General features: G+C 41.9%; 1 protein-coding gene across 4 annotated transcripts in view; it reads right to left on the bottom strand.

Moving 5' to 3' along the window:
• The window catches only part of HOMER2 (homer scaffold protein 2), a 68,761-nt gene that overhangs the window by 20,429 nt on the left and 25,926 nt on the right, over positions 1 to 22,406 (bottom strand). For 2 of the 4 annotated variants that reach the window (XM_083371033.1, XM_083371032.1), the window contains exon 2: positions 15,143 to 15,299. Coding sequence is in view for 1 of the 4 variants with exons in the window: in XM_083371032.1 (XP_083227158.1) it covers positions 15,143 to 15,299 (157 nt within the window). In the remaining 3 variants the exon portion in view is untranslated. Of the gene's footprint in view, positions 1 to 15,142; positions 15,300 to 17,583; positions 17,953 to 18,217; positions 18,536 to 22,406 lie in introns of those variants that run through there. The other 2 variants (XM_083371035.1, XM_083371034.1) reach the window with 2 other exon arrangements.

Here is a 22,406-nt window from a genome sequence, read left to right as displayed (position 1 = left end):
GGGGCGCGTGTTGTTTTTTTTTTTTAATAAAGCCTTGTAGCATTAACAAGATGGCATTTTCTGTTTTTTGTAGAAATTAGGTTTTTATTGTCCCCTTCTGCTCCTTTTCAGTCTTTATCAAAGGAGACTCAAATAATTTGAAATGGAGACTAAAACCCAGAAACCATTTTACAGCGAAATTTAAATTAGATGATCCAAAACGGAGGAAAGAAAAGTGTGGGATGTCCATCAAATCTATGTAATTTTTGGATTACATTAGATGTATGGATCCAGATTTGGTCTGTTCCATCTGAATCTGCTGAACCAGTGTGTGAGCATGAGACAGAGAGAGAGAGAGAGAGAAAAACTAAGATTTTAGATTGTCCAGAATTCTAGGAACTGTCTTCACCTATGGAGAGGGACGCGGTGGCTCAGTGGGTTGGGACGCTGAGCTTGTCGATCTGAAGGTCGGCAGTTTGGCGGGTCAAATCCCGAGTGCCACATAACAGAGTGAGCTCCTGTTACTCGTCCCAGCTTCTGCCAACCTAGCAGTTCAAAAGCACGTAAAAATGCAAGTAGAAAAATAGGGACCACTACGGTGGGAAGGTAACAGCGTTCCGTGCGCCTTTGGCGTCTAGTCATGCCGGCCACATGACCATGGAGACGTCCTCGGACAAGCGCTGGCTCTTCGGCTTTGAAACAGAGATGAGCACCGGCCCCTAGAGTCGGAATCGACTAGCACACATGTGCGGGGGAACCTTTACCTTTACCTTTATGGAGAGGGCCAGTGATAGAAAAGGTTACTCTAAGAGCAGTGTTTCTCAAACTTAGCAATTTTAAGATGTGTGGACTTCAACTCCCAGAATTCCCCAGCCAGCATGTTCCAGAACCTAGAAGACAAACCTGTATGCAAGATATAAAAATATCTGGCCCACTTAATGCAGAGACATTTCACAGAAAATGTCCAGAATACATGTCTGTGGAGATTCTCAATCATCCAGGTCATGTTTGTCTCAAAGGGGCTTTTTCTAAAAGTCAACTGAACTTTTTTGGGGGTTTTTTTCTCTGAAAACATTTCACCTTTCATCCAAGAAACGTCTTCAGTTCTTAAGAACTGAAGAATCTTCTTGGATGAGAAGCGAAACATTTTCAACGGAAATAACCAAGACAGTCCAGCTGCCTTTTGGAAAAAGCCCCTTTGGGTTCACCGTACTTCCAAACAATGAGCTTAAGAGCCGTGTTGGTGCAGTGGTTAGAATGCAGTATGCAGGCTAATTCTGCCCACTGCCTGCAGTTTGATACTCACTGGCTCAAGGTTGACTCAGCCTTCCATCCTTCCGAGGTCAGTAAAATGAGGACCCAGATTATTGGGGGATATTATACTGACTCTGTAAACCACTGAGAGAGGGCTGTAAAGCACTGTGAAGCAGTATATACATCTAAGTGCTATTGCTTGCGAAGGAAGGAAGGAAGGGAGGAAGGAAGGAAGGAAGGAAGGAAGGAAGGAAGGAAGGAAGGAAGGAAGGAAGGAAGGAAGGAAGGGACTTTGTAAACCACTTAGAGCTGTAAAGCACTGTGAAGTGGTACGTAAGTCTAAATGCTACTGCTACTTTCCTTCCCTCCGTCCTTCCCAGTGGTTAGAATGCAGTATTGCAGGTTAACTCTGTCCAATGCCAGCAGTTCGATCCTGACCGGCTCAAGGTTGACTCAGTTTCCCCTCCTTCTGAGGTGGGTAAAATGAAGACCCAGATTGTTGGGGGCAATAGGCTGACTCTGTAAACCACTTAGAGAAGGCTGTAAAGCACTGTGAAGCGGTATATAAGCCTACGTGCTACTGTTATTTTTCTTAAATAATATCTAGAAAATATTCTCCATGTTGCCAAATAATGCCTAGCGTTGAAAAGGCAGAAATACCTCCCATGGGTGCTGACAGTTATGTGAAACTCCAGATTGGCCAATACATTACCCATATGAGCATACAAAGGAATGGCATATTTTTATTCATTGCCAAAAGGAAGATACCAATAGATCTTTTTCAGAGTGAACGGCAAAGAGGCATTTCCAAGAAACCCATGCTATGCTCAGCAAAGCAGAACTCTTCCCATCCCACCTATTCTGGGGCTTAATACAGTTGATAAATGACAGAAGCGTTCAGGTTAGGCTTTATTGGGTTTTCACATCCACCTCCCATTTCCCAGATGTATTGCCAGTGATTGCGCTGGAAGTTCCTGGCACAGTGGAGTTCCAATTGTCAAGGAAAGATTTAGCAAGATTTGTTCTGCTTGTGATATCTGGTTATCTTCTTACAAATGGGAGTTCAGTCCAAAAGTCCATTGTCACAATGAATATGATGTGGTTTCGGATTCCCTAATCCCTAGGAGAGTTTTTAAATTGCAGGGTGAGATGGAAATCATTTATCAGTGTAGATCATGCCTTCCTACTTTGGGTGCTTAAGAAGGCCCCTTGTCATCTGAAATAAAAGAATATATAATTTCACAGAGGATAACGTTATCATTTGAGGAAGCAGTTAAAGTATCAGTTAAAAAAGCTAGATCAGTAAGAAATGTGCATGAAAGGCCAATATCTCTCCTGAACCTTTGTGACTGACAAAAGAAGTACAAGCAGAAATGAAATTAGCTAGGCATCCCTTGGCAGAGAGTGCCAAATCCTGGGAAAGAGCCACTGGAAAATATAAGTTGTCCCCATTCAAATTTCACCTCCAGCTATTCTCTCATGAAATGACCTTTGGTAAGGACCTATTTTTAGTATTATGACCAGTAATACATATAAAACATCACCCTTCTTTTCAGGTTGGTATGTCATCTATGCAACCACTCAAAACCATTTTACAAATAGCAATTATTATTAGTGAAGAATCAGCAATGAGAAGATTGCTGGGAGCATTATAGAAGTTACACTGGAAATGAATATGCAAGTAGAATCTGCAGCGATTTGAAAATGAAAGACAAATACCAATTTCCACAACTCTGCTAAAACATAAAAAAAAAGAAACAACACTAATTATGCTGCAGGCTCTGTTTAGTAGAAGTCTTGTATTTACAGCGTAAGATGTAACACAAGACCAACGAATTCGAAGATGATCTACTGAAATATGACATGAAGAAGGAATGAATTAAAAATTCAAAGAGAAAGAAGATACAAAATTAGAGAGAGGTAATTTCAGTGGATCAATGTGAAGGACTACGGGGGAAAAAATTACTCCGAGCTACAATCTAAGGAAAACTTGGTACAAAATGTTTTACAGGTAGCATGTAACTCCATCTACGATTGTTACGGTAGACAAAGCATATAACAAGAAATGCTGAAAGCACCATCAGAAAGATGGAACATTTTACTACAAGTCATGACAAAAAAAATAAAGTTTTGGAAAGAAATACAATACAAGCTCCAAAAGTACTTGTACAAATAAAATTTGAATTGAATGTTAATTTGATCGGGAACAAGTGTAGAGAACCAGATTCTTTTTAAGGAGGCAACATTAGGAATTTGGAAACAAGGAATTCTATGTTGGGGTTATATTGACTACTGCATGCAAGGTGAAATATTACTTAGTAATATTTTTCCAATATTACTAAGAGGCAGCACTAATAGCAGTACCAATAGCACTTAGATTTATATACTGCTTCACAGTGCTTTACAGCCCTCTCTAAGCGGTTTATAGAGTCAGCCTATTGCCCCCAACAATCTGGGTCCTTGTTTTACTGACCTCAGAAGGATGAAAGGCTGAGTCAATCTTGAGCCGGTCAGGATCGAACACCTGGCTGTGGGCAGTGAGTTAGACTGCAATACTGTATTCTAACCACTGTGCCACCACAGCTAAGCAACCCACATTCGTGGTCAAGGTGTTCAACTTTCCTGATCAACCCTGTATTTATCTGGAGAAAATGGGGGGAAGGAAGTCAAGCTAGCAGATGGCTAACAAACAACATCTGCTTCTTTCCAAAATGCCATCTTAAGACTGTAACTAAATATAGTGACTGAAAAATCAAGCCAGCTTCCCACCCACGCCAACATGCTTAATATCTGACTTGAAGAATCGGGTCTGGAGAAGTTGGAGATGTTCTTTTCCTCCATGGCACTTGGATTGATTCCAATGAAATGTCCAGCCATTGAGCCTGGAGATCAAGTCAATCTTGCTCACCTAGCCAAGCCATAACTATAGATGCCTGTACTGTGTTCCACCCCAAAGAATAGTCTACGTAAGCAATCACAGAATCTACCAGAAAGGAGAAAGTCTTGACCTTTGAAATCTAACTAATATACAGAAGCTCGCATTTGTTTTCCCTGGCATTCTTCTGTGAAGCTGCGTGAGGGCAAAGAAAAGTGGAATTTACAAATGACATTCATTCTTTGAGATAAATGTTGGCAGTGGCCTGGCACCAAACCAACCAGGATGCATCTGTTTGGCCATATTTCAGCACCTGCTTGGTTAGAATATATGTTCGTTGCTTAATTGAGTTCCCGTAGTTTGGGCTGAGAAAATGTAAGGCTTCAGTCAAAATATACCCATTTCCCACAAGAGGAACTGGTGAGGTTTTACTGGCGTCATTGTTTTGATTTCTTTTGGTGGGGGCACCCTTCTGCATTGCAGCCAGCTGTCATGGTTATTTCCTAAAGTCCCTTCTGAGGCTTAAGCAGAACTTAAGAGGCATTCTTGGAATGGCTTTCTGTTTTATCTATGTGTTAACAAATTTATTGGCCGTGAGAAAAATGAAAATCAAATGAGATAGAAAGCCTAGCTCCTGCTCTGTTTTATAGTATAAATATTTTAGGTCTTGTGAAAAACGACATGACAAGGGCATTTGATTAGTACGAGAAATAGTTTGCTTAACCACAGTTTATTAAATACATTAGACCCCAACTGACTGGTTTGCATAACAAATTAAGTCACCAACTGTGATTTACCAACCACATTGGTCAAGTTCACATATTGCATTAAGCTACAAAAAGCAGATGATGAACAAATTGGTCCGCAACTTAGAGCATTATTTCTCAACCTCAGCAATGTATAAAATGTGTGCACGCCAGCTCCCAGAATTCCAAAGTCAGCATGATGACTGGAAATTTTGGGAGCTGAAGTCCAAGTCGTTGGGGTTGAGAAGCTCTGACTTAGAACAATGTGCGAATCAGGATTGAATACAGTTATCTGGAAACTATACTTCTGTGTGGTAGAATCCAATTGCCAACTTCTGACTTCTCTTTGAAGGAAACCGCAGTTGGAAAAGAACTCTAAGAAATTTTCTTAACAAAGGAAACAAATGGATTGATTTGGAAATTAAATATCTTTTTGGAAGTCGGACCTTGCTTTGTTTTCATACAAATTGATGAAAATCTTATCCTCAAATGTTCTTCACGAAATTGCCACTCAATCTAAGCAACTCCACAACAAAATGTTCACTTCATCATTACTGATGATTTTTTTTAATGCATGTTCATAAAAAGTTGTCTTACTTGCTTGCCATTGTGAACACTCTTGGGGCAGAAGGAAAACTGTTAATTTTAAACAGTAATGTTGTTGCTCACTTAACACCTACGAAATTCAATACTGCAGCAGCGTTCAAAATTTAAGAGCACTGCAGGATTCTTCATTTATTTTATATTGTGTTTTACTACATGTGACTGATTCAGCAACACTATAATAAAATAATAATAATAAAAAAAATCAGCTGGACAGACCACTGAGAAATACCCAACATAAACAGAAATAGATTGGATCACATCAAGCTGCATGAACTGAAGAGCTTGACCTTGTAAAGCTAACACTCGGGGGCTGCAGCACAAAATTAGCATCGTTCAATAAAAATCTCATAAGGCAACCTGGCCGGTGTTCCTTCCACATTTTGTCTATCATCACTGATAACTCTTCAGGAACAAACATTCTGGTAGGTGCAATCTGAGTAAGTCACCAAGGAGAACAAAATGCTGTCATTTTGATGCAGGGCAAGGCAAGGCCCTCTTTGAAGGCAACTCAAGAGTTGTACGGTGGGGTGGTTTTGCTGAAGAAGGCCTGAATTCTGCAATAAATCTCTAGATTTGAGTTCTGGAAATTGCTGTCTGTGGATCAGTGCAAAGCTACTGGAGAAGAGAGAAGCCAACCATTTGCTCCACCACACCTCCTTCCTGCTAATTCTGCCACTTTCTTCCAAATGATGCAAAGTTTCCAAGTTTGCAAATGTGTCTGTGCCAAGGCAATGTCAATACAAAAAAAAAATGGTGCATAAAATAAGGTATCCCCTCGCCCACTGGAAAAACATTATTTACTCTCTTCCCATTGAATCTTTATTAAACTTGCATTAAAACAAAAAGGGCCCTTGTTCAGTTGCATAGATTTCAAAGGACAATGACAATATAGTTAGTACAAAACCAAACAAATCTTTCCAGCCCAAATTTAATGCATTAGCATCTATGTTTTACTCAAATAAAACAAAGACAGGCCATCCCTCTTTCCTTCCTCCCTTTCCTCTTTTCTCTGCTTCTTCCCTCCCTCCCTCCCTCCCTCCCTCCCTCCCTCCCTCCCTCCCTTCCTTCCTTCCTTCCTTCCTTCCTTCCTTCCTTCCTTCCTTCCTTCCTTCGGAGTGAAGACCACAAAGGCCAGCTGGATTCTCTTTTACTGTCTGATGAAAAAGACAGTTAAGGATTGGAAGTGGTGCATTCAAATTTTATTCTTTATTTTGACCCCCTCCTCAAATGGGAACACTGATGCCATCCAAGCGCCCTGTTGTTCATATAATCCACCCCTGTAATCTAAAGTACCTATCATAGGAATACACAAGTCCATAAAATTACATCAGATGGTTTCAGAAGTTTTCCAGATCCTCACAAACTCAGCTTCTCAAATCATGGTTTCACGTAAGCCCCGTTTCCCCCCTTTAGAGTTCTCGATTCTCTCCTCTTTTTGTGAAGAGCAAAAGACACCAAGGCAGCATGGACCAAGAAGAGATGCTTGGGGATGCTTTGCACGGCAGCCTGGTGATTTGAGGAATGCCACCATCTGCTTTTTCAAAATTTCCCCCCTAAAGTTACTTCAAAGTGGTTTGCCCAAAGAAGCAGAAGGAGCTTTTAAAAGATTTCCTGTGGGTTGCAAAAGGAAGAAATTCGAAAATTCAGGGGAACCAAATTTAGCAAGTAGGAAAAAAAAGGAAAAAAGCAGAGGAAGCAAAATCAACACCCATTCTTTGTAATTACAAGCAAACAGCTACAGATCGTGGTCAAAAGCAGTCAGCGTTTGAACTCAAAGGGGAAAAAAGCAGGACTTTTGTGGATTGGTGGTAATGGAAGGAACAACAACAGATTTAATGGGTGTAAATAACTTCTCCATGACCAAAGGCAACCTGAGAATCTGCGTGGAGGCCACATTGGATAGGGCAGGCGTACAAAATAGGTGGACCAAATCACAGAGAAATCAAATTTCTGCTTGATTTCTGGATGGTGGGTGGGCAGCTGTATCTTCCGTGATTTGATTCAGCTTATTCTAGGACACAGGATAGCTTGCCTGTGATTCGTGTCCTCAAATGAGAGATCATGCTCCGATTAAGGAAATTCTGATTGGAGGAGAATCAAGAGACTATAAAAGAGAGAATGAGGCCACATCTATTCCCAAAGCTTAGGCTGTTGTCCAGAATTTGATTAGTCCTGGATGATTAAGCAACTGGATGGATTAAAAGCAATACCCCAAAACGGTCCCTGGTCATAAGGTTGACCTGGCTTCCAGAAGTCATGCTGACTTTCCCCCATGTGGGTGTAGGGAAAAGAACATACAAAGGAGGTGGGTTCAGACAACGCACTAAATATCCATGTGAATTCTTCAGACTGGTTTTGGTTTAGCTGACATGGGTAGGCTCAGCTTGGAAACCTCTCCCTTTTCCCTCAGCATGGCTGGCTCAGGAATTCTGGGAGTTGAAGTCCACGAGTCATAAAGCGGCCTAGTGGGTAGGCAACCTTGGCTCTTTTATGACTCGTGGACTTCAACTCCCAGAATTCCCGAGCCAGCATGGCTCAGCTTGGAAAACTCTCCCTTTTCCCTCAGCATGGCTGGCTCAGGAATTCTGGAAGTTGAAGTCCACGAGTCATAAAAGAGCCAAGGTTGCCTACCCCTGGTTTAGCATTTTGTAAGAATGCAGCTGTTGTGACTAGTAAAACCAAATGCATTTCTTCGCAGCTTCTTCCATGTACAGGTAATCCTTGACGTAGGGCCACAGTGGAGCCCAAAATTGATGTTGCTAAGTGAGAAATGTGTTGAGTGGAGTTTTGCCCCATGTTACAACTTTGCTTGCCACTTTGGTAAGTGAATCACTGCAGGTGTTAAATTAGCAACACGGTTGTTGAGTCAATCCAGCTTCCCCATGGACTTTGCTTGCCCGGAAAGTCACAAAAGGGGATCACATGACTTCAGGGATCACTGCAACCGTCATAAATGTGAGTCGGTTGTCCAGCATCCAAATGTAAATCACATGACCATGGGGATGCTGAAACGGTCATAAGTGTGAAAAATGGTCATAAGTCCCTTCAAACGGTCACTAACTGAACTGTCGAAGACTAACTGTGCTAGCATTAAAGCAAATCGAGGCTTAGTGCAATGGGTGAATTCGACCAACGTTTGTGACAAGGACACAGCACACACATATATCAATTTTAAAAATACATATATTGGTATCTCCGTCCTCTCCAGCACCATTGGACTAGACATGTTCTCAAACACTCAGTAACTATCTATTTATATCCACATTTTAAGCACGTCTCTTCTTCGATTATGAAAACATGTGGTGCTTGCTGACTGCCAAACATAAAACCTGAGATAAACTATTTGAGGATTTGACAGACTTTTTTTTTTTTTTGAAGTTGCACTAGGGATCTTTCCCAAGAATGATCTTCCAGACCCTGGAACAACTGCTTTAATGCGTCAATATAATGATAAGGTTTTCTTTTATGTCTGATGCCATTCAACTAATGGAGAGCAGATCTACGTCGGTGAGTTTGACAACCTATCATGCTGGCTGGGGGAGATGGAGGTTGTGGTCCAGCATTGCTCAAAAAAATAAAGGGAACACACACACATATATATTGTGTGTGTGTGTATACATACATACATACATACATACATACATACATACATACATACATACATACATAAAATCCTCAAAACCAACCCAGGAGAACAAATTCAGGACAACGTAGGAGGAGGACTGAAGCCACATTGAGCTCCAGCCAAGTAGGGTAATCGACAGAAATAAGGCAAAATTTAATTTAAAAAGAAATCTTTTGATAGAACATCTACACAGAGCAAGACTCTGTTTGCTCCATAGGTTGTAAATTGGTAGAAGGGAAAGAACAGAAGCCTCCACAGCATCCCCAAAGAATCTGTTCGTAACACAAATAAATGAAGTGGAGTCATTGAAAGCCAAGGCAACCTTAGACGGGTGATCGGTCGCCACTGATCCCCGGAGTAGACGTTCATGGCTACTTGAAGGGAAACCTATCACCACAATTGGCCCCAGAACTTCCATTGCTAGCTGAGGCCGTTATTGAGTGGTTTTACAACATCTTTGTGGCAGTTGTTAAACAAATCACCATGATCGTTAAGCAAATCATGCAACTGAACACAACTTCCCGTATTGACTTTGCTGGTAGGAAACCACCCCCCCACCCCCGGAGAAGCTTGCAAATGGCCTCAGGACACTGCAACCTTTGTAAAAAGTCAGGTGCTTGCTGTTTGCCAAGTGCCTGATTTTTGATCACTTGACTGCAGCCGTTAAATGTGGGGACTGGCCATAAGTCACTTTTTTTCTGGCATCGGTGTAACTCTGAATGCTCGTTAAACAAATAACCATAAGTCGAGGACCATCTGTAACTGCATCAGGCTAGGCGAGCTGAAGAGCTGTAGGTGGCCCATTACGATCTGCCTTGGAAAAGAATGAAATATACAGTTCTCCTTCACACACTTGCATTGACAGAGTAACAAAATTGGAAGGGACCTTGGAGGTCTCCTGTCCTAATCCCCTGCTCATGCAGGAGACCTTATACCATTTCAGACAACCAGTTGTCCAATCTCTTCTTGAAAACCTTCAATATCGGAGCATCCACAACTTCTGGAGGCAAGCTATTTCACTGGTTGATTGCTCTCACTGTCAGGAAGTTTCTCCTCAGTTCTAGGTTGCTTCTCTCCTTGATTAGTTTCCATCCATTGCTTCTTGTCCTGCCTTCAGGTACTTTGGAGAATACACTGACCCTCTCTTCTTTCTAGCATCTCCTTAGATAACACTGCTATCATGTCCCCTCTAGTCCTGCTTTTCATTAAACCAGACGTACCCAGTTCCTGCAACCATTCTTCATGTGATTTAGCCTCCAGTCCCCTAATCATCTTGGTTGCTCTTTTCTGCAATCTAGAGTCTCAGCATCTTGTACGATGTAAAACAATTTTGGCTTCTAACAAGGTCCATTATGGATTGAAAATCAGGTCACTTTTCCCACAGCACAATGCCAGTGAACTATAACAGTGAGCAATAAACGTCCTTGCAGAAGAAAAGAATATTCCACAGCTTCCTCCATCATCTGGAGAAATGAGATACCGTGGCTGGTACACAAAGTGAGACGTAGGAGGGAAAAAGAGAGTAAGAGCTCACAAGTACAAAATCAGTCTAGGAGGTGATGAATCTGATCCGCCAAAGGTCTTCACACATTCTCACTTGGCACATCCTAGGCCTGCCAACTCAACACCCTCTAGCCACTGGAACTGTACAAGAGAGTACAAACACACTCCATTGGATGTGACTTTGCACAGAGACGTATACTGTGCCTACTTTTTAAAAGAGCAATAGTAATTGATGTGTATACCACTCCATAGCTCTTTACAGCCCTCTCTAAGCGGTTTACAGAGTCAGCCTATTATCCCCAACAATCTGGGTCCTCATTTTACCAACCTCAGAAGGATGGAAGGATGAGTCAACCTTGAGCCAGTTAGGATTGAAGTCCTGGTGGTTGGCAGAATTAGCCTGCAATACTGCATTCTAAGAACTGCACCACAATGAGAAAGGAAGGAAGGAAGGAAGGAAGGAAGGAAGGAAGGAAGGAAGGAAGGAAGGAAGGAAGGAAGGAAAGGGCAATAGCCCTTAGACTTATATACCCCTTCACAGTGCTTTACAGCCCGCTCTAAGCAGTTTATAGAGTCAGCATATTTGCCCCCAACAATCTGGGTCCTCATTTTACTGACCTCAGAAGGATGGAAGGCTGAGTCAACCTTGAGCTGGTCAGGATTGAACTCCTGGCAGTGGGCAGAATTAGCCTGCAATACTGTAATTCTAACCATGGCACCACCACCTGTTCTACAGTAAACCAAAAAGCAATCAAGGCGTCCTCCCTACACTCTTCAGCTTTGCAAGTTGCTTATTTCAACAAAAGGAGAAGCTTCGGTTGTCTCACCTTTGCATGCCTCTTGAGGGAAAAAAAGAGAACTGCTGATGTTCAGTCAACCTTTATTCTTTTGGGTCACTGTTATTCTAGGGGGACTCCAATCTAGGTTAATTGTAATGAGCTGATCTGTACTTTTCTCTTAACATTGTGCAGTAATTGCCACAACCGGGTACTTTCACAGCCAATGTAATTTTCCTGATCGCTTTTTTTTTAAAATGCAAACCTATATGAATCTTTTTCCCCCCAACTCCTTGTTGTTGAAATCCTTACCAGGAGAAAGATGTACAGAAGTATTTTTGACATCTGCAAACGCAGCCCTGCTTCTTGTTCTACTGCTGCCTACTTCTAAACAACTACCTAGGGATGAGATTATTAAAGCCAACATGCAAATTACTCCTGCGGCTTTTTTCTTCTTCTCTGAAGCTAATAAGACGAAGGCAGGAATGCTTCATTCTGGACCACAGCTGGTGAAAGGAGGATTAAGCCACCCTTTCCCGCGTGTTACAGCCCCAGTGAAAAACCAGACGGCATTCATGTATTTATTTAACAGATTTCTAGACCACCTAACAGCCACAGCTTCCTGGTGGGTATATGGATTCATTAAAAATAGACACAACACCACCAAACATTATAAATAATAAAAGCAGCAGTGTGGGAGAGATTAAAGAAACCCCACAAGTAGAGATAACAAATATAGCAGATATAATAAAACGGGCAACAGAGGCAACGTTTATTGGTTTTGCAATGGCTTCCTAATATGTTTGGGGGAAACAGAGAAGTCTTTACTTGGGGCTAGAAACACCCCAATTTATAGTAAGGGTCAAGTGGGCACTTCCCAAATAGGCCAACCCCATCACAAAGCTTCTCGTGGGGAAATCCACCTTGCCTTGCTAGAGAAATAATAATAATAATAATAATAATAATAATAATAATAATAATAATAATAATAATAATAATAATAATAATAATAATAATAATTATTATTATTATTATTATTATTATTATTATTATTATTTCAGCGTCTGAATTTTGATCACGTGAGCATGGGAATGCTGCAATGGTCGTAAGTGTGGAAAACGGTCTCTTTTCCAGTGGCCGTTGTAAGTTTGAATGGTCACTAAACCAACTGTTGTTAAGTCAAGGACTACTGTATGCTGTTGTGGATCATATATCAAATGCAGGAAGCGGATTTTCAAACCAGTCCCTACGCTCTGATTGTCTTCCTCCATCTTCTTCCTCAGTTGCTTTATTCAGTATAGGGCAGGGGTAGGCAACCTCGGCTCTTTTACGACTCGTGGACTTCAACTCCCAGAATTCCTGAGCCAGCTTGGAATTCATTTCTCCACAAATGTAGGAAGTTGCTCTGCAGCCATTAAAATTAGATATAACTATATTGGGTTTTTCCTTATAGCCAGTAGCCAATGTAAACACATGCCTACAGCAACAAGATAAAACTCTGCTCTCTAAAAGATTTTTAAGAAGAGACTAGATATTCACCTGTCTGAGACGGTGTAGGTTCTCCTGCTTGAGCAGGGGGCTGGACTAGAAGACCTCCAAGGTCCCTTCCAGCTCTATTCTATTCTTCTATTCTATTCTATTCTATTCTATTCTATTCTATTCTATTCTATTCTATTCTATTCTATTCTATTCTATTCTATTCTATTCTATTCTATTCTATTCTATTCTATTCTATTCTATTCTATTCTATTTTCCATGTTCTATTCTATTCTATTCTATTCTATTCTATTCTATTCTATTCTATTCTATTCTATTCTATTCCACCCCACCCCACCCCACCCCACCCCACCCCATCCCATCCCATCCCATCCCATCCCATCCTATTCTATTCTATTCTATTCTATTCTATTCTATTCTATTCTATTCTATTCTATTCTATTCTATTCTATTCTATTCTATTCTATTCCCAAGAAAGAAACATTCTTATTTAATCCCTTCCTATGCCACTGCTTTTAACAGGTGTATTCTGGCTGCCAAAGTACATTGAACAGTTATTTTGCATTAAGAGATTGCCTACCAGTTGCATCATCTGGTTAGCCAAAGGTAACCTGGAAACCAATTCTCAACCTATTTACTCCCCAGGTTGGAAACAAAATTGTCCAGAAGATAAATAACTATTGTCTAAAACATGAGCATCCTACAATAAAAAGATAACCCAATGAACTCTTCTTGTTCCACATTTATATATTTCTCCCTAAATCCCATAATCCTGGTGTTGCTGGATTCAGCAGTGGGCAAACTATGGTTTCAAACTACATACAGAGATCTTTAACAAGGGCCACTGCCCAAAATTGTTCGCACGGTATTTTTAAAAATTGTATCAATTTATCACATGTGTTTATTGATTTGTTAATTTGGTACACCCCCATGTTCAGAGAAGACCTTCAGCCATATAAATCATAATATTCCAAAAAAACCACCACTCACATAAATACTATAAAACCTTTCATGTACAATATGATGATAGCCTAATTTAAATAATCTAGCCCACTTCTATCATTCTCACAAAACACATCTATCTTTATACACTCTCAGAAAAACCTCCAGACTAAGTGCCAACTTTAGATGGGATGTTATAAAGTTTACTTCAAGATGAACAACTCTTTTGTTAGTACAGGGGTGTATCCATGGAGTTTTTTTATTTATTTTTTTTATTTTAATTCCATTTGTATCCCGCCCTTCTCCGAAGACTCAGGGCGGCTTACAAGCTTAGCAGTAGCCTTCATTCTATGTATATGCCTGCTTATTAGGGCTTTCGGGGGGCCCCAAGCGGCATTTTTACAAAGTCAGCTTAATTGCCCCCAACAATCTGGGTCCTCATTTTACCTACCTCGGAAGGATGGAAGGCTGAGTCAACCTTGAGCCTGGTGGGACTCGAACCTGCACTAATTGCAGGCAGCTGGTGTTACTTAAGGAGGCATTAGCCCACTGCTCCACCAAGTTCAGTTTTCTTCACAGCAATACCAAAATGGCTTGCCACTGTCTCATTTTGGGATGCCTTGACTTCCCTGTTAAGTCTACATTCCTGGGACTCCTAAAATCTCCAACTCCAACTAATCAATCTAACAGAATGAGAGAATAAGAGTTGAAAGAGACCTTGGAGGTCTTCAAGTCCAACCCCCCATTCAGGCAGGAGACCCTGGCCTATGCTGTTCCACACAAATGGCTGTCCAATCTCTTCTTTAAAACCTCCAGTGTTGGAGCACCCACAACTTCTGGAGACAAATTATTCCACTGATTAATCAGGAATTTCTCCTTAGTTGTGGGTTGGTTCTGTCCTTGATCACTTTCCATCCATTGCTTCCTGTTCTGCCCTCAGATGCTTTGGAGAATAGGTTGACCCCCTCCCCTTTGTGGCCCCCACTAAGATATTGGAACACTCCTATCATGTCACCCCAGTATTTCTCTTCATTAAACTACACATACCCAATTCCTGCAACTGTTCTTCTTATGTTTTAGCCTCCAGTCCCCTAATCATCTTTGTTGCTCTGCTCTGCACTCTTTCCAGAGTCTCAACGTCCTTTTTTACATTGTGGCAACCAAAACTGGATGTGATATTCCATGTGTGGCCTTACCAAGACATTATAAGGTGATATTAACACCCCACGTGATCTTGATTCTATCCCTCTGTTAATGCAGACTAGTACATGGGAGTTCCATTATGGATGAGCGGCCCACAACCCAGTTCTACAAGCCATGCCAGAGGTTATCTGGTTACCTTGGTTCCATCCACACTGATTATCCGATAGCTGTTCCTTGTGCCGTCATAGAAGTAGGAAACAGTAACTGCTTGTTTGCTTGCAGGAACCCAGTTCTTCTTGGTGGTGGGGTCAATTTGGAAGACATGTGCTCTGGTGGTGAAGATGGGCTGTTCTCTGGAAGAGGGAGGGACAAGAGAAATGGAATGAGGAATGAGTTTGGGACAGATGAAAATGCCTGCAGTCTATACCTGAACAATGGACGCGGATTAAGTCAACCCTAAAATATGGGAAAGGGACGCGGTGGCTCAGTGGGTTAGGATGCTGAGCTTGTTGATCAGAAGGTCAGCAGTTTGGCAGGTCGAATCCTGAGTGCCGCATAGCAGAGTGAGCGCCTATTACTCGTCCCAGCTTCTGCCAACCTAGCAGTTCGAAAGCACGTAAAAACACAAGTAGAAAAATAGGGACCACTCCGGTGGGAAGGTAACGGCGTTCCGTGCGCCTTTGGCGTCTAGTCATGCCGGCCACATGACCATGGAGACGTCCTCGGACAAGCGCTGGCTCTTCGGCTTTGAAACGGAGATGAGCACCGGCCCCTAGAGTCGGAATCGACTAGCATGCATGTGTGGGGGAACCTTTACCTTTACCTTTTAAAATATGGGAAGGAGACAACAATTCAAGATAAAAAGTCAGGACTGAAAGTAAAAGAGCCAATGCTTCTACACTGAGACATCATCAAAGATTTTGGTTCCTTCCAGGACATGCGCACACCTGAGAGTCCAATGCGTCTAGTTTTTTAATATTTCCCATATGATTAGGAGAAACCAAATGCCACAGATAAATATATCAGCTCTGTCTCTCAAATTTCAAACTCCCAGCTGTTTATGAATTCACAATGTCTTTGAACGGCAAGTATCCTCTTCCTTCCTTGTATAAGATTATCTTCATTAATTTCTAAGGCCTGGAATGCAGTTTTTCTCTTATCTTAGCTTTCACAATGCAAAGAAGCTCACACATCCAGCTAGCCGAATGTGGTGTTTTTCCAACTGCCCATCTTTAGAATCGGTCCACTAAATATGTGATATTGCCCGGGCGGTAAATCCCCTTATATTACTACTGGGCATGTCACAACACCCAGAACTCATGCCCTCATGAATTTTTGTACCACCAGTCATTTCAGGTCTCTAGACCAGCTGAGTGTACATTTCAGAATCCATCCAGAATTCCTGTTTGAGGCTGACAATGAGATCCTCTCTGAAAATTGCATCACTGTTTATTACCTTCTTACAGAAGGGATTTTTGAGACCTCCCGGCCACAGAAGTGACCAGCTTCACACATGCTTACTAGATCTGGATAGAGTCTTGGTCAAACTACAGAGGAAATTCTCATCTATCTCCCTAATCAATAATGAGTGAATAAAAACATTTAAAACACCCATATCCTGTTTTTTTCATAAAGCATGACCTGGGCCATCTTGAAAGCCATTGTCCCAAGACACCAAAGCTTTAGGAATTTGCCCTCAAGCGCCCCAGAATGGAAATAAAAAAAAGAAGGAGATAGGAAAAAAAATCTGAAGATAGTAGCTTAGGATGAAAATATATATATATGAAAATTGTAATTCCTTCGCAGTGAGATATATAGCAAGCCTGACTGGGACACTAAGCACCAGGAGTCACAAATTCTCACTGGACGATTCCCTAAGCTGGACACATTTGTCAGCCTAAAACTAAGTCATTCTGTGGTCGTTAAGGAAAAAAATAAAATAAAACGAGACTCACAGAGCTCCTTCGAAGGATGGCGATGTAATAAATATGTCAAAAATATTTAGGATCAGAAGCAGGAGGCTTCTACAACTGTTCTTTTTCAGGAGAACCACCCAACCATTTGAGGGACAGGAGGAATTCTAGAAGAGTTTTCAAAGCACCAATTGTGAATACATCAGCAAAAGGCTGTCGTTGCCCCCCCCCGCCCCTGAAACCACACCCCATCAAAGTCTCCAAAGTCATGTGGCCAAAAAAGGATCTTGGAGGCGGCCCACGCCAAGCTCTTCCACCAAAGCTGCCACCAAATTACAGTCTGGGGACAACTTTTGAATCTGTCAGAAGGAGATTACTCCTAGAGACACTGCAGGATGTGTCCCTGTTAACGGCCTTTAATTCGTGTAATTTAATTCAATCTAAATGCAAATTAAACTACACCCCTGGCCCTTTTCTGAGCACAATCCTTTGAGCTCGTTGGCCCCAGAAGAGGTGGCTACGGAACTATGTCAGGCAACTAGCAACACTCGGCAAGAGACAAGTAAAGCCAAACTATTTCAGAAGCAAGAGAAATCTCCCTTTATTAGCCCCAGAGCTTTCCGGACAGGAAGCTGTAAGACCAAATGGGAGATTGCAAGATGCTAAGTTGCTGCAAAGGCCAAAGGCTCCGCCATTTTGGTTTAAGGGGGTGGTTATCCCTTACCCCCAGTTCCTCCTGTCTTCAAGCGAACCGTCTTCAAATCCACATGAATGAACTCCTTGAAGATGTGATCTGACGCATCAGCAACCAAGTTGCTCTTTTGGCTTGGCTGTTATTTAAACTCAGAAAGCAATATTTTAAGTTATTTTTTCTTCTCTCTAGCTTTGGCTATTTTGCTATAACCTTTTTTTTTACATCTAAATTTTTCTTTGAATAGAGGAAGTCCTCAACTTACCATTGCAACTGAAAAAAGAGCCTTGGTGGAGCAGTGAGCTAATGCCTCCTTAAGTAACACCAGCTGCCTGCAATTATTGCAGGTTCGCATCCCACCAGGCTCAAGGTTGACTCAGCCTTCCATCCTTCCGAGGTAGGTAAAATGAGGACCCAGATTGTTGGGGGCAATAAGCTGACTTTGTAATAATGCCGCTGGGGGGGGGGCAAAAGCCCTAATAATAAGCAGGCATATACATAGAATGAAGGCTATTGCTAAGCATATTTGATTTGTGCTTAGATTGTAAGCTGCCCTGAGTCTTCGGAGAAGGGCGGGATATAAATGGGATTTTAAAAAAAAACTGAGATCAGAATTTCCGCGGCCGAGCAAGGTGGTTGTTAAAAGTGATTCACACCCGATTTTTACCTTTCTGGCCATGCTTGTGAAGTAAATCACGGCAGTCATTAATCCCACGCCCCTCACGGACTTTGCTTGTTGGGAGTTGGCTGGGAACGGCACAGATGGCGATCACATGATGTGTGGGGAGGCTGCAGCCATCATAAGTATGCAAATTTGATAACGTGGCCATGGGGGATAAGTCATAAGTCGCTGTTTCCGGTGCAGTTACAACTTCAAATAGTTGTAAGCTGAGGACTATCTGAACGTTATTTTACAAATTCAGAGTTTTATTGTATTTTACGGCATTTCACATGTTATGTCCCAAAGGTGCTTTTTCAGCAGGCAACTGTACTTTCTTGTTTTTTCTTTGAAGACGTTTCACCTCTCATCGGAAGAAGCTTCTTCAGCTCTGACTGGATGGTGAGGAAGGGAAGGGTTTATATTCCTTGCAGACAGCTGGTCAATTTGCATACTTTTAGAGAACCCTTGGGTCCATTTGGAGTCTTACCTGCGTCCTCAGGGTCACCTGAGTAGTGCAAAGGTGTGTGGAGCCTGGGACACAGAGTGGAAAACATCCTGCAGCCAATAAGGCTCCACACCCATTTGCACCCCACAGGTGACCTTGAGGACACAGATAAACCTCCAAGTGGCCTCAATGACTCTCCAAAAGAAGGCAAATGACCAGCTGTCTGCAAGGAGCATAAATCCTTCCATTTCCCCACCATCCAGTCAGAGCTGAAGAAGCTTCTTGGATGAGAAGCAAAACGTCTTCAAAAGAAAAACAAGAAAGTCCCGTTGCTTCCTGAAAACAGAACCTTTGGGAGAAGCTCCACCTGGATGACTGAGAATCTCCACTGAGGATCACATGGTATGGCTTCTGGTGACAACAATAAACTTATTTGCTTCCTTACTTATCAACCCGCCCCTGTACACACCCGGCCCTGTTACTTTGAGCCACTAAAAGCAACTCTTTCTCAAAATGCAGGTTTCTCTCCATAATCGTAAGGCCAATCTGTACTTACTACCTGAATTTCACATCGCACAGTTACAAAAGAAAACGATCAGATCTCTGGGCTTTTTCAGAATGTCGCTTTTATGGCGAGATTGCTACGTGACATTAGGCAAACCACCCCGGGACAGACCTTTGTAAACAAAATATACAAAAGCACACTCTAAGCTGCATGCTAGCCCTGTGCGGAGTTTTTACTCAAAGGCATCCTACGAAGAAGAGGGTGGGGGGGTGGGGAAATGCTTCAGAGTACTGACGCAAGCAAACTGTTAATGCAGAGTTGGATGCTGCTCAGTGTAACTGTCCTATCCAAGCCTGGGAAGAAAAAAAAAAGAGAGAAGGGGAGGAGAAACACCCTTTGCTTAAAGGACAAAGTGAAAAAGCTCGTTGAAGTTAATAAATTACTACCACCCAAAATAAGCCCCAGTTAAGATCGTCAGCCAGATGGAGGCATTTAATACAAAAACAGTTTGTGTTTCACTAGTCTCCGGTCTCTTGGGGCTAATCTTTTCCATGTCAAGATGGTCCTGGTGAGCTAAAAAAAAAAAAAGCAGTGAGGGCGTCAGGCTGGCTGGGGATTTCTGGGGATTGAAGTCCACGCGTCTTAAAGTTGCCACGATTAGGAATCCTTGCGCCAAACCATAAACGAATCTTAGGGGGCAGCTTCACCCACAAAGATTGACGCGATCCAACCTCAGCACTTTTAGAGATGTGCAGCTGCTGAATCTGGACGGGGTTGTAAGAACGCAACCCAAGAGAAGACGGTCAGAAAGATCAGACCGTCACATCAAAGGCATCTGTGCGCCGTCGGGGTGACATCAGATGACAACGCAGTGTGCCGTGACATCATCCCACAAAGGAAGAAATCTGCAGCAGCAGCAAAACAATCGTCTGAGCTTGGGAGGCAAACGTGTCACGTAAATTATGTTCATGATGACTTCGCAATAGGCTGAACGCCATTTGCTCCCTGATAGTCGCATTTAACTCCTGATGCCCTCACTGCTTTTTTTTTTTTAGCTCCCCAGGACCATCTTGACATGCAAAAGACTATCCCCAAGAGACTGAGACAAATGAAGAGAAACAAACTGTATCTACTCTTGATTTACAATGACCGGTAAATGCTGGCGGGGGGGGGGAGGAAAAGGGGATGTCATGATTGTATTCTTCCCTGCAGAGGCCAGAGTGTGGATGTGTGACCTTCAGCAAAAGCAAACTGCACCTCTGAGCAATCACCTTCTCCCCATGTTTAGCCACGGAACAAGAGGCTAAATTTAGAACAGTTTTGCCCATTACGAAGCTATGAAAAAACGCATAAAGGCCTTTCCGGCGTCCTGACTTAAAGCAGCCAAGAATGCATTCTTTCAACGTTAGCCGCCTTAACGGACGAATCCTAAGCGTTGATTTGTGCATTGCAAACTTCCAGTCTGTCAAAGCAGAGCAAAGGGAGGCTGGGGGAAGAGTAGCTTTTTGTTGTTGTTGTTGTTATTATTATTATTGTTGTTGTTATTATTATTATTATTATTATTATTATTATTATTTATTAGTATTAATTATTATTATTATTATTAGTAGTAGTAGTAGTAGTAGTTTGGCTCTCTTTCTTCTGAAATATTGATCCTAACAGATGAAGACAGACACCGAGAGACCTATTCAACCCTTCCCCTTACCAGCGAGACACCGAGCCCAGGGACGCAAATCTCGCCTCTTACAAATTGATCCACGCCTCAGGGAGACGAATGGCGTATTTCACTCTCTCAGAACAGACTGGCAGTTTCCTACAGCCCTGAAGGAAAGGTTCAACTCAGGACCCTCAAAGAAAAGCCTGTTAGGGGAAAGTTGTGGAGAGCTTAGTCAAAGTGTCCCTTTTTCTCCTTCTCCCAGCCCTTCTTTCTGTATTATTTATTTATTTATTTGTTTGTTTGTTTGTTTATATTTTATTTATTTTATTTTATTTTATTAATTTAAGTTTATTTATTTATTTATTTGTTTATTTATTTGTTTATTTATTTATTTATATTTATTTTATTTTATTTTATTTAAGTTTATTTAAGTTTATTTAAGTTCATTCATTCATTCATTCATTCATTCATTCATTCATTTATTTATTTATTTATTTATTTATTTATTTATTTATTTATTGGATTTGTATGCCGCCCTATCTCCCAAAGGACTCAGGGCGGCTAACAACGATAAAAACACAAGATACAAACATTAAAAAAGGTATTAAATCAAATGATCCCCTACATAGTCCAATTAAAAAGACAATAAAACAAAATCAAGAGAACCTCCCTTCCATCAGTCCAGGTCGGCCTGTTGGAGAACAAGTTGACCCCACTCTGGAACACTGCTATCTAAGGGGTTGCCACAAAGAAGAGTGGGGGTGCGGAGGGTCAACCTACCCTCCAATATCCCTCCTCCTCTATCTCAACAACCCAGAAGAGGATCGCCTTCCATTTTTAAAAAGGAGTGGAAACTGCTTATATAGATTTGCAGGTAGCTCCAAAGCTGTGGACGGGCGGCTTCTACGGTCTTTAATTTGGGAGATGAAAAGTCAGGGAGGACAGTATTTTTCCACTGCTGCCTTGTCTCCTTGGAATAAGCCCCCGCCCCAAATCTTTTCTTCAATCATCTTCCGGAAGACTGCTAAAACATGGCTGTTCCAACAAGCCTTGGAGGTTAGTACAGTATCTGCGCTTCTCCTGCCATCTGTTTTGGCAGTCTGCTTTCTTCGTTTTCCCTTCTTTGTAACCAGGATCACGGTGTGGATTTGGGGCTTGGCGTTTTTTTTTTTTTAAGACTCAGGGCTTGCGAAGGGCTAAGAAAGTGATGGCCTATGAGATAGCAAATCCCTTCCCTGAATGCGCGGTCAGCTGCAGCTCCAATGCATTTGGAAACGAATCAAAACCAAGAGGGGGCTGAGATTTGCGTTCATCCCATTTCCACAGTCAGGTAAGGCTGGGAGATGCTTTAAAATATGCTGAAGCTGTTTTGACCGCAGAAAAGGACAGAAGAAGACAAAACTCTTACAAGCGATGTTTCTCAAGCTTGGCAACGTGAAGACATGTGGACTTCAACCCCCAGAATTCCCTGGGAGTTGGGGGAGGGAGAGAATTCTGGGAGTTGGGGGGTCTACACATCTTCAAGTTGTCAAAGTTGAGAAACAATACTGTACAGGACAAAATTCAAAAGTTGTTTAACTTCCAGCGG

Source organism: Vipera ursinii (assembly GCF_947247035.1).
Source record: "Vipera ursinii genome assembly, chromosome: 11".
Taxonomy (NCBI): Eukaryota; Metazoa; Chordata; class Lepidosauria; order Squamata; family Viperidae; genus Vipera; species Vipera ursinii.
The sequence above is the reverse complement of the archived record's forward strand: the minus strand, read 5'-3'. Positions and strand labels throughout refer to the sequence as shown.